Source organism: Lynx canadensis, chromosome D4 (genome assembly GCF_007474595.2).
Source record: "Lynx canadensis isolate LIC74 chromosome D4, mLynCan4.pri.v2, whole genome shotgun sequence".
Taxonomy (NCBI): domain Eukaryota; kingdom Metazoa; phylum Chordata; class Mammalia; order Carnivora; family Felidae; genus Lynx; species Lynx canadensis.
Genome location: NC_044315.2, coordinates 2131485 through 2148106, shown reverse-complemented (window position 1 = coordinate 2148106; position 16622 = coordinate 2131485). Strand labels below are relative to the sequence as shown.

Genomic DNA, 16622 nt, shown 5'->3' with positions numbered 1-16622 from the left:
AGGGAAACTAAGGCAAAAGAGCACAATATAAGAATTAGAGAACTCAGTGACTCATTAAAAAGGAGTAACATCTGAATCATAGGAGTCCCAGAAGATGGAGAGAGAAAAAGGATAGAAGGTTTATGTTAGAATTATAGCAGAAAACTTTCCTAATCTGGTGAAAGACACAGACATCAAAATCCAAGAAGCACAGAGAACTTCCACTAGATTCAGCAAACACTGACCATCAACAAGGCATATCATAGTCAAATTCACAAAAAACACAGACAAGGAAAGAATTATGAAAGCAGCAAGGGGAAAAAATCCTTAACCTATAAGGGAAGACAGATCAGGTTCACAGCAGACCTACACACAGAAACTTAGAAGGCCAAAAAGGAGTGGCAGGATATATTCAGTGTGCTTAATCGGAGAAATATGCAGTCAAGAATTCTTTATCCAGCAAGGCTGGAATCATTCAAAATAGACGGAGAAATAAAGAGTTTCCCAGACAAAAACTAAAGGAGTTTATGACCACTAAACCAGCCCTGCAAGAAATTTTAAAAGGGACTCTCTGAGTGGAGAAAGATGAAACAAAACTAAAAAGACCAAAAGCAACAAAGACTAGAAAGGACCAGAGAACATCACCAGAAACTCTAACTCTACAGGCAACATAATGGCATTAAATTCATATCTTTCAGTTCTCACTCTAAATGTCAGTGGACTAAACGCTCCAATCAAAAGACACAGGGTAACAGAATGGGTAACAAAACAAGATCCATCTATATGCTGTTTCCAAGAGACCCATTTTAGACCTGAAGATAACCTTCAGGTTGAAAGTAGGGGGGTGGAGAAGCATCTATCATTCTAATGGTCGACAAAAGAAAGCTGGAGTAGCCATGCTTCTATCAGACAATTTAGATTTTAAAATAAAGACTGTCACAAGAGATGAAGAAGGGCATTATATCATAATTAAGGGGTCTATCCACGAAGATCTAATAATTGTAAACATTTATGCCCCCAAGTGGAAGCACCCAAATATATAAATCCATTAATCACAAACATAAAGAAACTCATTGATAGTAATACCATAATAATAGGGGACTTCAACACCCCACTTACAGCAAAGGACAGATCATGTAAGCAGAAAATCAATAAGGAAACAATGGCTTTGAGTGGCACACTGGACCGGATGTACTTAATAGATAATAGAACATTTCATCCTAAAAGCACATTCTTCTCAAGTACACATGGAACATTCTTCACAGTAGATCACATACTGGGACACAAATCAGCCCTCAACAAGTACAGAAAGATCGAGATCATACCATCCATATTTTCAGACCACAATATTATGAAACTCGAAATAAACCACAAGAAAAAGTTTGGAAAACCACGAATACCTGGAGATTCAAGAACATCCTACTAAAGAATGAATGAGTTAACCATGAAATTAAAGAGGAAATCAAAAACCTCTGGGATGTAGCAAAGGCAGTCATAAGAGGGAAGTATAGAGCAATCTAGGCCTTCCTAAAGAAGGAAGAAAGGTCTCAGACACACAGCCTAACCTTACACCTTAAAGGACTGGAAAAAGAATAGCAAATAAAGCCCAAAGGCAGCAGAAGTCAGGAAATAATAAAGATTAGAGTAGAAATCAATGGTATTGAAACCAGAAAAAAAAAAAAAAAAAACACAGAACAGATGAATGAAACCAGGAGCTGGTTCTTTGGTTCTTCGAAAGAATTAACAAAATTGATAAACCCCTATCCAGTTTGATCACAAAGAAAAAGGAAAAGACCCAAATAAATAAAATCAAGAATGAAAGAGGAGAGATCACAACCAACACAGCAGAAATACAAACAGTAATAAGAGAATATTATGAGCAGTTATATGCCAATAAAATGGGCAATCTGGAAGAAATGGGAAAATTCCTAGAAACATATAAACTATCAAAACTGAAACAGGAAGGAATAGAAAATTTGAACAGACCCATAACCAGCAAAGAAATTGAATTAGTGGGGCGCCTGGGTGGCTCAGTTGGTTAAGCGTCCGACTTCGGCTCAGGTCACGATCTCACAGTTCATGGGTTCGAGCCCCATGTCAGGCTCTGTGCTGACAGCTCAGAGCCTGGAGCCTGTTTTGGGTGCTGTGTCTCCCTCTCTCTCTGCCCCTCCCCTGTTCATGCTCTGTCTCTGTCTCAAAAATAAATAAACATTAAAAAAAAATGTAAGAAATCAAATTAGTAATCAAAAATCTCCCAAAAAAATGAGTCCAGGGCCACATGGCTTTCCAGGGGAATTCTACCAAACGTTTATTTATTTTTTTTTTTAAGTTTTATTTTATTTATGTTGAGAGAGAAAGAGTGAGGTAGGGGCAGAGAGAAGGAGAGAAAGAATCCCAAACAGGCTCTGCACTGATGTGGGGCTTGAACTCACAAACCTTGAGATCATGACCTGAGCCAAAATCAAGAGTTGGATGCTTAACCAACTGAGCCACCCAGGTGCCCCCAAACACTTAAAGAAGAGTTAACACCTACTCTTTTGAAGCTGTTCCAAAAAACAGTAATGGAAGGAAAACTTCCAAACTCATTCTACAAGGCCAGCATTACCTTATTTCCAAAACCAGACAAAGACCCCACTAAAAAGGAGAACTACAGGGGCGCCGGGGTGGCTCAGTCGGTTAAGCGTCCGACTTCAGCTCAGGTCACGATCTCACGGTCCGTGAGTTCGAGCCCCGTGTCAGGCTCTGGGCTGATGGCTCAGAGCCTGGAGCTTGCTTCCGATTCTGTGTCTCCCTCTCTCTCTGCCCCTCCCCCGTTCATGCTCTGCCTCTCTCTGTCCCAAAAATAAATAAATGTTAAAAAAAATTTTTGAAAAAAAAAAAAAAGGAGAACTACAGACCAATTCCCTCATGAACATGGATGCAAAAAATCTCAACAAGATACTAGCCAGTTGGATCCATCAGTACATTTAAAGGGTTATTCACCATGATCAAGTGGAATTTATTCCTGGGATGCAAGGCAATATCTGCAAATCAATCCATGAAATACATCACATTAATTAAGGAAAGAATAAGAACCACATGATCCTCTAAATAGATGAAGAGAAAGCATTTGACAAAATACCCCATCCTTTCTTGATTAAAACCTTTAAGGCAGTAGGGATAGAAGGATCATACCTCAAGATTATAAAAGCCATATGTGAAAGGTTCGCCGCTAATGTCATCCTCAATGGGGAGAAACTGAGAGCTTCCGCATAAAGTCACAACACTGTCCACTCTCGCCATTCTTATTCAACATAGTGTTGGAAATCCTAGCCTCAGCAATCAGACGACAACAACAACAAAAAATAAAAGACATGCAAATCGGCAAGGAGGGAGTCAAAACTTAACACTCTTTGCAGAAGACATGATACTGTATGTGGAAAACCCAAAATATTCCACCAAAAAAACTGCTAGAAGTGATCCATGAATTCAGCAAAGTCGCAGGATATAAAATCAATGTACAGAAATTGGTTGCATTTCTATACACCAATAATGAAGCAACAGAAAGAGATATCAAGGAACTGATTCCATTTGCAATTGCACCAAAACTATAAAATACCTAGGAATGAACCTAACCAAAGAGGTGAAAAATCTGTACACTTAAAACTATAGAAAGCTTCTGAAATATATTGAAGAAGGCACCAAAAAAAAAAAAAAAAAAAAAAAAAGGAATACATTCCATGTTCATGGATTGGAAGAACAAATATTGTTAAAATGTCAAAACTACCCAAAGCAATCTACATATTCAATGCAATCCCTACCAAAATAACACCAGCATTCATCACAGAGCTAGAACAAACAATCCTAAAATTTGTATGGAACCAGAAAAGGCTCCGAATAAGCCAAAGCAATCCTGAAAAAGAAAACCAAAGCTGGAGGCATCATAATTCCAGATTTGAAGCTGTATTAACAAAGCTGTAGTCATCAAGACAATATGGTACTGGCACAAAAACAGACACATAGATCTAAGGAACAGAATAGAGAACCCAGAATTGGATCCACAAACATATGACCAACTAATCTTTGACAAAGCAGGAAAGAATATCCAGTGGAATAAAGACAGTCTCCTCAGCAAGTGGTGCTGGGAAAACTCGACAGCCACATGCAGAAGAATGAACCTGGACCACTTTTTTACACCATACAGAAAATAAATTCAAAATGGATGAAAGACCTCAATGTAAGACCGGAAGCCATCAAAATCCTCGAGGAGAAAGCAGGCAACAACCTCTTTGACCTCGGCTGCAGCAGCTTCTTACCTGACATGTCTTTGGAGGCAAGGGAAACAAAAGCAAAAATGAACTATTTGGACCTCATCAAGATAAAAAGCTTCTGTACGGCAAAGGAAACAGTCAGCAAAACTAAGAGGCAACCAATGGAATGGTTTGCAAAAACCGAGAAGATATTTGCAAATGACATATCAGATTAAGGGTTAGTATCCAAAATCTATAAAGAATTTACCAAACTCAACACCCAAAAAACAAATACTCCAGTGAAGAAATGGGCAAAAGACATGAATAGACACTTCTCCAGAGAAGACATACAGATGGCCAGCTGACAAAATGCTCAACATCACTCATCATCAGGGAAATACAAATCAAAACCACAATGAGATACCAGCTCACACCTGTCAGAATGGTTAAAATTAACAACTCAGGCAACAACAGATGTTGGTAAGGATGTGGAGAAAGAGAAACCCTTTTGCACTGCTGGTGGGATTGCAAACTGGTACAGCCACTCTGGAAAACAGTATGGAGGTTCCTCAAAAAATGAAAAATAGAACTACCCTACGACCCAGCATTTGCACTGCTAGGTATTTATCCAGAGGATACAGGAGTGCTGTTTTGAAGGGGCACATGCACCCCAAAGTTTATAGCAGTGCTATCAACAATAACAAAGTATGGAAAAAGCCCAAATGCCCATTGACAGATGAATGGATAAAGATGTGGTATATGTATGACAATGGAGGATTACTCGGCAATCAAAAAGAATGAGATCTTGCCATTTGCAACAATGTGAATGGGACTAGAGTGTATTATGCTAAGCACAATTAAAGACAGATATGCCTTCACTCATGTAGAATTTAAGATACAACACAAATGAACATAAGGGAAGGGAAGCAAAAATAATATAAAAACAGAGGGGGAAATCCATAAGAGACTCTTAAATACAGAGAACAAACAGGGCTGCTGGAGGGTTTGTGGGTGGGAGGATGGGCTAAATGGGCAAGGGGCAATAAGGAGGACACTTGCAGGGATGAGCACTGGATTCTACTCCTGAAACCATTGTTGCACCTGATGCTAATTTAAAAAAAATAAATTAAAAAAAATAAACCATAGGTGAAGGAGAAGCTATTTGAGAAACTGAAGACTTGGTCAGGAAGAGAAAACAAGTTATTCCCATGCCGTTCAGTAGAAATATATTTAAGATAATTAAAAACTAATATAGAAGGCAAGAGTATAAAGGTATCTGGAAATACATAAATGGTTTTGAGTCAAGAAAAATTACATAGGTTTGATTTACCTAAAATTCTGTTCAGATTACCAAAACATCTGAACCAGAGAATAACATTAAGATCCATGAAAAGTTGTGAGTAAACACTGTATCTTCTTTAACAAAGCACCGATAGCAGATGATATGAAGCATAGAGTGTAGGTGAAAAAAACAGCACAAATGGTCAATAATATGTAATTGCTAACTGGTAAGAAAGTGACATTAGGATGAGGCTTTTCAAAAATTTGAGGAAAAAAAGTTAAAAATGGAAAAAAAAAGGTTGAGGCTTTTATTTTCACTTATTAGGTGAGCAAACATTTTCAAAGATTAGCATTGTAATAAGTTGGATGAGAAAAAGGTATTTTTTTGTACATGCATAAGAACATAGATTGAGCTCTTTTCAAAAAAATTTTTAAGTTTATCTTGTGAAGAGAGAGAGAGCGAGAGCACACATGTGAGCAGGGTGAGGGGCAGAGAGAGAGGAGAGAGAGAATTCCAAGCAGGCTTTGTGCACTGTCGGCCCAATGTGGGCTTGAACCCACAAACCGTGAGATCATGACCTGAGCTGAAATCAAGAGTCGGATGTTTAACCACCTGAGCCACCCAGGTGCCCCAGACTGAGCTTTAAAAAACAAATGTTTATTTACTTTGAAAGAGAGAGAAAGCATGAGTGGGGAAGGGGCAGAGGGAGAGAGAGAAAGAGCCTAATCAGGCTCCACACTGAGTGTGGCTCAATCCCACCACCCCGGCATCATGACCTGAACTGAAATCAAGAGTCACGTGCTCAACCGACTGAACCGTCCAGGCACCCCAGGTTGATCTTTTTCGAAAAGCTTGTTGGTTTTCTTTCAGTCTGATGCTCTTTGACCTAATAAAGCCGCTCTCGGGATCTCGCAGGAGGAAATCCTCGTGTCGGTGCACAAAGCTTATGTACAGGAGTGCTCGGTGCTGCAGTGGCCAGAATTGTGAACAGCTCACATTTCCACCGCAGTGAGGGAAAGTGGAAGGTCGTGGGAAGTCTCCTCTGACAAGAAATAGTTCCGGGGAGTATTACAGGCAGAAAGGCCGTCTGCAGACAGCGCCTGAGTCTCACACAGAGAAGAATCACTGGAGGTCCTGCCCGGAGGCTGCAAAGAGCGGGCGGAGGGTTCCCTCTGGAGGCTTACCTCCTGTTCGGACGTTCCTGTTTCTGGTGCGAGGAGGTGGCATTGCCTCAGCAGGGAGGCGGGCAGGCAGCTGACCTCTGCCCTGGGGTGAGGCCACGTGCCGACCGTGGCCCTTGCCTTGCAGGTGGCCTGTGCCGAGGGCTTCCTGTATGCGCTCACGGTGCCCCAGCTGCAGCTGCGGTCCAGGACTCGCGTGTTCCCGAGCAGCCCCACCAGTCTCCTCTGCTCTCCTGACTGCCAGTGGGTGTTTGCTTCAACCCAGAACTCAGACCTGGGCCCGAAGGTCAGTGGTGGGCTGTGTCCCTTGCTCGGGGGGCCTGGCTTTGTGCACGTGAGGTGGTGGGGCCTGTGCCCAGGCTTGTGGATGCGTCTAGGAGGGTGGCTTCCGGTGCAGGACCAAGCCCGCCAACAGCACCGGCACCTTGACGGGATGGTCCAGGGACAGAGGAGACATCTGAAGCAGACTGCAAGCAGATAGGACAGGAAAGCAGAGGCAAGACAGGGACAGGCGCTGCCCCAAACCACCAGAGTCGTTCATTCGGTTGTCCTGGTACACTGACCAACGTGGGACTGGTGGGCAAGGCGTTTCCCGCCAGACCAGACGGGCTGGTCCCAGCAGTCTGGGGGTGCACAGGTGGTTCCGGCAACCCCGTGAGACAGAGTGAGGTCACTGGGTGTGGGTCTGCGGCGCTCCTGGGTGGTTGTCAGCAGCATGGGCCACGTGATGGTGTTTCCCCAGGTGTTCCACACTCGCTCCCTGCTGTGTCTGGTGGAGGATGAGCCTCCCGTCTCCACCACTCTACCCATCTGGCTGACCTCCAGAGCCTGCTGGGCCCCTGACGAGACAGCCAGGCTGATGGTGACGCACAGAAATGACAACGGCACGCAGCTGGTCATCACCACCTACGAGCTCAGGACCAAGCAGTCACGGGAAGGAGTAGACGTCGTGGGTAAGGATCCCCGTACCAGGACTGTCACCGTTGTGCTGTGGTGCTTCAAGCACAGATTGCTCAGGTTTCCTTCGGGCCACTTTTCTTCCCTCTCAGTGAATACAGTGGCCCAACAATTGTTTTGTTGTTTGTGATCGTATGTACTGGCCGAGTGGCTGAGCACTTGCTGTGGGCAGGGCCCTCTCTGTGGCCCTGGCAGCCAGACAGTAACCGCTGGCCACGTAGTCTCGCCTCCTCGCTGTCTTGTCACAACTCTGACAAATGCACTCTTCTCAGTCCTCAGTGTGCACAGAGGTGACTAAAAGCCACAACCATTTCTTCCCCAAGGAGCTCCTAGGCCAGCAGGCAAATAAGACCCACAGTCATCTCCTTTTCTGCCTTCTCTGTCTCCCAAACCACGCGTCGCTGTGCCTGGCCAGCCCTGTGGCCCTTAGCATTTTTTCTTTTATATTATGTTCATTTGTTTTCATATCATCATTTGACAATAAACTTTACTCTGAGCTTCCTAGCACCCGAGGAAAAAAGGGAAATGGGATGTGTAATATAATCCCTTGTCTGATACAAGCATGAATTCTTCAAGAAAGGTAATTTTTGGGGTGCCTGGGTGGCTCAGTTGGTTGAGCGTCCAGCTTTGGCTCAGGTCGTGATCTCACAGTTCATGGGTTTGAGCCCCGCATCGGGCTCTGTGCTGACAGCTCAGAGCCTGGAGCCTGTTTCAGATTCTGTGTCTCCCTCTCTCTCTGCTCCTCCCCTGCTCATGCTTGTGCGCGCGCGCGCGCGCTCTCTCTCTCTCTCTCTCTCTCTCTCTCTCTCTGTCAAAAAATACATAAACGTTAAAAAAAAAAAAAGAGGTAATTTTTTTTCCTGGTGCTAAACACCATAAGGAAATGATCCAATTAATTGTTTTTAAATGAGGAATGCCACCCAGTATAAAAGATAGTATTGTCAACAGCAGTTTTTCGCAGATGTTGTGAATGTCATAGTTCTCATGTAGCCACTTCTTACCTCACCCTGCCGTAGATGGGGAAGCGCGGGGGGCCCCATTCCCTGGAGGGTATGTGTGCAGATATTGTCACTTCCACATGCATATTGCCTCAAATCTTTGTAGCGCCCGTAACTAGGGTGTTGGCATCGGTGTTGGAGAGCTGGTGAACGGGAGGCTCCAGGGGGTGAACGCTTGGGTTGGGATTGAACGTGGGCGTGACCACAAAAGTGCTGCTCTTCTCAGTGCCATGCACGGCACATTCGGTGAGGCCCGTGTGCTCCGGACCCCCAGCTGCTATCACAAGATGACAGTCTGTGTGTTTTTCTTTCACAAAGTACAACAGATGGCAAGTTTCCTCCTGCCCAACTCCATGACACCTCCTCACCTCATGAAGGGCCACGGCTCTCAGGTGATCCTGCTGGTGTCCGGGTCGGAGCTGGCGCTCTTCACCATCCACGGGGTGCAGCTGGCAGCCTTCCAGGACCACCAGAGGCCCATCACGTCCATGTGGGTGGTGAGTGTGGGCTTGCCTGTGTTGCACCCCCACCTGAAGAGCCCGTGGCCCCACCTCACCTGGCTTTTCATTTCAAGGACCAGAGCCGAGTCATCACCGCTTCCTTTGACCTATCCCTGCGAGTCTATGTGTGGAATAAAGAAACGAAGCCTCCCGTCCTCAAGAGCTGCTATCACCTGCTTGGGGGCTCCCACAGATGGGCCAGGTAACTGCTTCCACTTTCCTTCACAGTGGCCTCACCCAGCCTGCCAGCGGCATCTGTAAGATGGCCCTTGGAAAGGGTGAGACTGCGGCTTGGGTCTTAGCTCCGCCATTCCCTCACTGTCTGGGCACCCGAGGCAAGTCACTGCTCAGATGCTGTTTCCTACTCTGCTTAAAAAAAAAAAAAAGATGCTAAGCATCACGTACATTATCTCCTCTAATGTACAAAGCCACCACCTGAAGTTGGTGTTACCCACTTTTCCAGATGAAACAGAGGCTCTGGGATGTGGATACTTTGCTCACAGTCCCCCAGGGACGCGTAGTGAGGCCCAGGGGGGCCCAGCACCGCCCTGCAGTCCAGCTCTCACGTGATTCTGAAACCATATACCACGTACGGGTGGTGGTGGAGTCAGTGGGGGTGAGATGGTGAAAGTCCCGAAGAAGGCAGTTTTGCTTTGGGTTCTAAAAGTAGTGTTTGGAATCACCTATGTTTCTTCTTGCCACAGTGAGTTCTACAAAGTAGACAGGCCGTGGATCTTACTCCCCCGGCCTGCTCATGACAAGAGCGCAGACAGCCATCAGTTACTTGGTATGAGGTCTGGGGTAAATGCGACCTCCTGGGGCAAACATCTTACCTTCGTAAATGAAAAAACACTAAGCCCAAAACCAAATATTTTAAAAACTAGATTTCTATAACCTACTTTGTTTCTGAGTTTTCAGTTAGTTGTCATTCGAAGATAATTATTAAAGCAAACTCCTAATTAACACAGAAGAATCTTCATTTTTAGTAAACAACTCAACTTTCTGATACGATAAAGAATTAACTAGAGAGTCAACTTAAATCTTAACGACAGCTGGCCTGTAAGTCGGTTTTAACCCTCTCTCTTAAATTTCTAAACAAACTGTACTGGACAGCCTGATGCTCTCTTTCTTATTGTTTTTTAAAGTTGATTTATCTATTTTGAGAAAGAGAGTATGAATGAGTGGAGGAGGGGCAGTGAGAGAGAGAGAGAATCCCAAGCAGGCTCCGTGCTGTCAGCACAGAGCCTGATGCAGGACTCCATCCCATGAAATCGTGAGATCATGGCCTGAGGTGAAAGCAAGAGTTGGACACTCAACCGACTGAGCCACCCAGGCCCACTGCGCCCCCCGCCCCCCCTCCACCAGACGCTCTCATTCTGAGAAGGACTTGGCATCTTCACAGTTGCTTCTTCACTCAGGATTCCTCCTCAAATTCCTTTGAAGTTCGAGGCCACGTTCACATCTGCAGGTGCTGTATTTTTGCTAGTTAATGCCCCAGTGCTGTTACCCCTTCAGGCCCCTGCCCTCAGCGTGGGGGTCTTGCGGCCTTGTGGTGCTGAGTCTGCGAGTGACCAGAGGCCTTTGCGACAAGCCTCTCAGGTGGGGGAGGTCCCGATTTATAGGCCGCAAACACTCGGACTGTCGGTGATGGCTTCCTTCTGCAGCGGCAGGAAAGCCTCTGTCTTCTGAGGGACACACAGCACACGCACTTGTCCTCATGGTCGCTGAAAAGAGGCTGGGTGGGGAGGCTGCCTGCCAGGCATTGTGCTCCCATGTCAGCCGCAAAATACACTTTTTGTCCTCTCTTTTCTGTACGCGTCTTTAAAGAATTCTCTACATCATTACTGAGTGGTTAGAACAGCCTCTCACTGAAATAACACTGTTCTCAACTTAGCAGGCAAGTGGCACTTTTAGAAATTTCTTTTTTGCACGTCTTTTAAAACACATACCCATGCATTACACAACACATCCATTCACTGACATGACCCTGTTCCTTCAAGCTGAGCACGTAGCACTCTTAGAATCTTCTTTTTCGGGGCGCCTGGGTGGCGCAGTCGGTTAAGCGTCCGACTTCAGCCAGGTCACGATCTCACGGTCCGTGAGTTCGAGCCCCGCGTCAGGCTCTGGGCTGATGGCTCGGAGCCTGGATCCTGTTTCCGATCCTGTGTCTCCCTCTCTCTCTGCCCCTCCCCCGTTCATGCTCTGTCTCTCTCTGTTCCAAAAATAAATAAAAACGTCGAAAAAAAAAATTTAAAAAAAAAAAAAAGAATCTTCTTTTTCATATGTGTTTTTACACACTGAATTACATGGATGTAGAATGGTGAATACATCCTTCACTGAAATGACACCATTCTCAATGTGACAAATAAGTAGGACACTAAGAAATATCTTTTTAAAAATGTGCTTTGGGGTACCTGGGTGGCTCAGTTGGTTGAGCATCCGACTTTGGCTCAGGCCATGATCTCGCAGTTGGTGGGTTTGAGCCCTGCACCAGCTGACAGCCCAGAGCCTCGAGGCTGCTTCAGATTCCGTGTCTCCCTCTCTCTCTCTGCCCCTTCCCCACTTGTGCTCTGTCTCTCTCTCTCAAAAATAAATAAATGTTGGGGCACCTGGGTGGCTTAGTGGTAAGTGTCCAATTTCGGCTCAGGTCATGATCTCACGGCTTGTGGGTTCGAGCCCCATGTTGGGCTCTGTGCTGACGGCTCGGATCCTGGAGCCTGCTTTGGATTCTGTATCTCCCTCTCTCTCTGCCCCTCCCCCACTCATGCTCCATCTCCCTCTCTCCCCTTCAAAACAAATAAACATTAAAAAAAAATTTAAAAATAAGTAAATCTTTAACAAATTAGAAAATAAATATAAATTAAAAAATAAAAATAAAAAATGTGCTTTAATCAGGACCCTGGAATGAATCATGATAATGAATTATGCCCCATTCCTAATTGAAAACAGATTCCTCAGGAAATCCTTAGTCGACTGGTAATTTCTCTTGGGGAGCTTCATTTGACAACAAGAATCCTGCCATCTTGTTTCATGCTGTTCCCCATAAATTTTTTCCAGCATCTTTTGAATGCTGCAAGACATAACCAGTACTTCCTGAGAGCTTTTCAGTTTCCCAAAATGTTATCATCTGTGAATACCTACTGATTCTCTACAGAAAACAGGGAAGACAAGTATGTTAAATATAAATTTACCAGCAACCTAGTTGCATACTCCCAGGAATCTACCCAAGAGAAATAAAACTTATGTCTACACAGAGATTTGTACATGAATGTTCTTAGCTTTATTCAACATACCCCCAAAGTGCAAATACTGTGAGTGCCCACCTGCTGGTAGATGGATAGATTCAGTCGGGAATCTGACTCTACAGTGACAGGGAACAGCTTTTTGACACGGACACTGTGGGTGAACCACAAAAACATGCTACATGAAAGAAGCCAGATGTGTGAGACCACGTTGTGTGATTCCATTTACATGACCCTTCTAGAAAAGACGAGTCTGTAGAAACAAGGCTGCCTGGGGCTGGGCGTGGGAGGGGATTCACTGCCAACGCGCCCCACGGATCCTCTGGAGTGATGGAAATCCAAACTGGATAGTGGTGATGGTTGCACAACTCTGCACACTTACTAAAAATCAATGGACGAAAAAAGACTAAGGAATTCTCTAAAGAGAATAAGAAAGGAAGCAGATGCTGGTTCGACTTTTCTTGCCAACAAACCGTGAGGACCACTGGCTGACTGACTATGCTGCCTGCTTCCTGCCCAGCCCCAGTGTAGACTGTCCAATGCTGCAGTTTTCTGAGCCTGGAGATGCCACCTTGCATTCTTGATACTAATTTCTAAGTTAAGTAGAACTTCAGTTGCTACTTAAACTCAGTAAGTGAGTGTGGAATTTACTCCAAGCTAAAAGGCATTTCATAAAAGTCAGAGTGGCAGTGTTTTTAGAAGCAATCTATAGCCAGAAACAGCTTCTGCAGGAAACTCCAATCCCTTCTGTGGTTCGGTTCGTTTGGTTCTCTCGCCGGCTCATTCTCTGTCATGCTCAGAGCAGCACTGTCTGGTCTTTCTAGGTGAAGAGAACACTATAGAAAATGATGGCCCATTAGCTCCTGCATTTATCTTTCACTGAGACTGGTCAGGAATTGATGGGCTGATTCTCACTTCCAGGGAAATGACTCTACCCCGCCAAGATTGGATTAGATACCAGTTCTTCTCTATCAGGAGATGTTTCTAGACCAGCTGGAATCGTTGTGATTCAGGCAGCTACTGTCAGGAGGGCCCCAAGCTGTTATCCCCACTCCGGAATGTGATCATCTTGCTATCTGTTAGAGTGAACACAGGTCTCAACACAGATGGGGTGCGCTGGCTGGAGACGGTCAGGACGTTGCACTCCATTCTCTGTGTAAAGGCTTAGCTACTTAACCACATGTCTCTTCCTCAAGTTAACGTGCAACCTGTCCCTTCCTTTCGCAGTGGATTCACCCATGTGGAAGGCGACAGTATGAGCATTGTAGGTGTGGAAGCCAGAAACATTGGGACGAGTATTCTGAGGTCCTATTGCTTCAAAGTGCAGCGTGGCTCAGATGACTGCATCAATTGAAGATAATCTCACTTTGGTGAAGAGCTTGTCTACATACAGACTAAATGATGACTTATCACCATTGAGACAGAAATGAGCAATTCTCAGATACCTGTTATGGACCAGGCACTGTGCTATGTGACTTTTTTTTAATCCTCACAAACCAGTTAAAGAGGTATGATGTCTCTGTTTTTCACATGAGGAACAGGACCAGTAATGGGAGAGTAACCCATTATTGGCCTGTTGTCCAGCTGCCACGCCACCTGCCTAAGCTTGTTCAGATAGTAAGGGGTAGAGAGGAGCGGATGCCAGAAGGCCCAAGTACAAGGGGCTGGGCTTGTACCATGATTATTTTGTTGTTAGATATGTAACGAAGTAAGGAAATGGTTTTCCCCCCCATCCTGTTACGTGCTTCAGGCACACGTTAATAAATGGTTGTGTGGCACCACGCTGCCCAGCTCTAGGGATGCCATTCTGTGTCTTGTACAGATGGCATCCCTGGAGTTGGTCCACAGGGAGGCCCTGGCTGCTTTGGTGGGTGGGTCACTGGGGTTCTCAGCTACAGGCAGCAGGGACAGAAAGCTAGCTAACTAACACCAAGAAAGCAATTTACTGGAAGGAGATAGAGAAGTGTGCCGGGTCAGTGGGGGGGGGGCTGGAGAAACAGATCTGGAACCATAGGAAGCAGGGCCTGTTCCAGCAGTGTCTGGCCTACCGTCCCTGTTTTCCCCAACACTTGCACGCTGCTGCCACTGCATCTGTGGCACTGACACCATCTGAAAACTTACCAGCTGCTTCTGGGGAAGGGTGACTTCAAGGCTAGGAACACCAGGATGTGAGTGTGATTTTCTGACTTTGCCGCAAGCCCCCACCATCCAGGCCAGGATGGGAGAGTCTGACCCTTTAAGCTTCAATAGAGCAGCTCCCAGTCCAGACTCACACTGTGAGAAATTCTTCAAAACTAGGAAAAGTTCCTGAGAAACAGACAATGAGGATGAAGAGCTCGCTACCGCAGCGTGCCACTTCAGCTGTCCAGTACCGATACCCCCTTGCCCAGTACTTGCACTTTATACCCAACATAGCACCTGTGTCCCATATAAGCCCAGATGCAGTTATTTACCCAAGAGGAGAAGATCTGTGTCCTCCCCCTTTTAAAATCTAAGGTTTTTTGGGGGATAATTCTACATTTACAGAAAAGTTGCAAAAACAGGGCAGTGGATCCCCATATATCTTTTGCTCAGCCTCCCCTCGTGTGAATACCTTACATAAGGTGGGCATTTGGAAACCCAAAGTCTTTGTCAGCTTGAAGTCAGAAGTCTCTGTTTGTCCCATCACAGTCCTACCGGGTGTTCAGCGGTCCTAGTGCATCCTGCTTACAGCCATGGGGGAAGGGAGAGGAGGCAAAAAATTCGCTGAAAAACACACACACATGACACAGCAAGAAAGGAAATAGCTGTTCAGAAGATAAAGGGAAGATTCAGGTAAGTTGAGATAGAGGAGTTTTTGCTGAAGACACGGGAAAGGGGTTGGAATGTTGGCAAAAGAGGGGAGGTCCGATAAGGGACTGGTGAGGGTACAAGCCACCCGAGAGGCGTGGACATATGATAGCTGGGGAAGCAGTGTGGTCAGTTCTTAGGGAAGGCAGCCCACCAGGGCCTCATGTGTGCTGGCAGCAGCATTAAATGGTGTCACATCTGGGTGTGGTGGCCCTGCCCAAGGACAGCTCTGTGGTGCGGGAGGCTTAGGGAGAGAGTTGCCCTAACTTGAGCACAGGAGGCTCTTGGAGAAACCATGTGTTGAGTCTGGCAGATGGGCTCCTCAGGGAAAAGCAACATCTATGAGGTGTGATGCCACAGCCTGGGGGAAACACAGGAAGTGTCTCCTGCTCCCAGGTACTCTAAATCCAAGTTCTGAGGCTTCTTTCCCTTTGAGGGCTGATGCTGCTGGGGAGCATGAGGGCCTTAGCAGCACCTCTGATTCCTGCCAGCAGGTAAATCTCAGCCTTCCTCAGAGCCTCTGTTACTGCAGGTGCAACGCCCAAGATATTCTGTATAAGTACAGAAAATACTGAAAAAATTTCCCTAGTTTTTGGCCACAGGTGACGTCTTAACAATTTCTAAAATATTAATTACTAACTATAATAATGCCTTTTTAAAAAGACAGTTACCACAAACACAATCACTCTTAAAATTCACTTTTATTTTTTAAAGTTTATTTTTATTTATTTTGAGAGAGGAAGAGAGAGAGAATCGCAAGCCGGCTCCATGCTGTCAGTGCAGAGTCTGACACAAGGCTTGGACACACAAACCGTGAGATCATGACCTGAGCTGAAACCAAGAGTCAGGTGCTTAACTGATTGAGCCACCCAGGCGCCCCTAAAATTCACTTTTAAGTAATTGATGGGTTAAGTAGAAAGTACAAAATAACAAAATAAGAATGGAAGATAATTTTCTTAACTGGATAAAGGGGATACAAAAGAGCAAATATGCTTAATGATGAGTAGTCAGAAATGTTTCCACTGATGCTAGAAACAAGGTAAGCGTGACATTGGTCACCACCATAATTAAGTATTGCCCTACAGGGGGAGGAGTCAACATGGTGGAGAAGTAGGGGGACCCAAAGTTCCCTTGTCCCTCAAACATAGCAGTATTGAGGCCAGAAGACTTGGAATTCCAGGCTACAGAGTGACAAAAACATCTCCAGGGGCCCATGAGGATAGCTTGGCAGGCCATAGGTGCATGACTGTGAATTGGGAGAGAGAAAATGGACAGTGTAGGCATGGAGGGGAGGAATCCCCTTCGGTGGAGAGACAAAAGGAAGAGACTGTGTAGGATTGTATTTGGACAAAAGAAAAACGTCCAGACCATAGACTAGGGAACAGAAAAAAACAGAGAAGGAACAAATTCCTAACACAATCCAGG

At 45.3% G+C, this 16622-nt stretch overlaps 1 protein-coding gene across 3 annotated transcripts in view; it reads left to right on the top strand.

The window, feature by feature from the left end:
* LOC115499268 (F-box/WD repeat-containing protein 12-like) overlaps positions 1-15874 on the top strand; it is a 48176-nt gene extending 32302 nt beyond the window's left edge. For 2 of the 3 annotated variants that reach the window (XM_032595503.1, XM_032595504.1), the window contains 5 exons: positions 6799-6957; positions 7414-7624; positions 8945-9123; positions 9201-9328; positions 13596-14213. In XM_032595503.1, coding sequence (XP_032451394.1) covers positions 6799-6957; positions 7414-7624; positions 8945-9123; positions 9201-9328; positions 13596-13722 — 804 coding nt within the window. In that variant the 3' untranslated portion in view covers positions 13723-14213. Of the gene's footprint in view, positions 1-6798; positions 6958-7413; positions 7625-8944; positions 9124-9200; positions 9329-13595; positions 14214-15038 lie in introns of those variants that run through there. The other variant, XR_004344332.1, reaches the window with a different exon arrangement.
* The last annotated feature ends 748 nt before the right edge of the window (positions 15875-16622 follow it).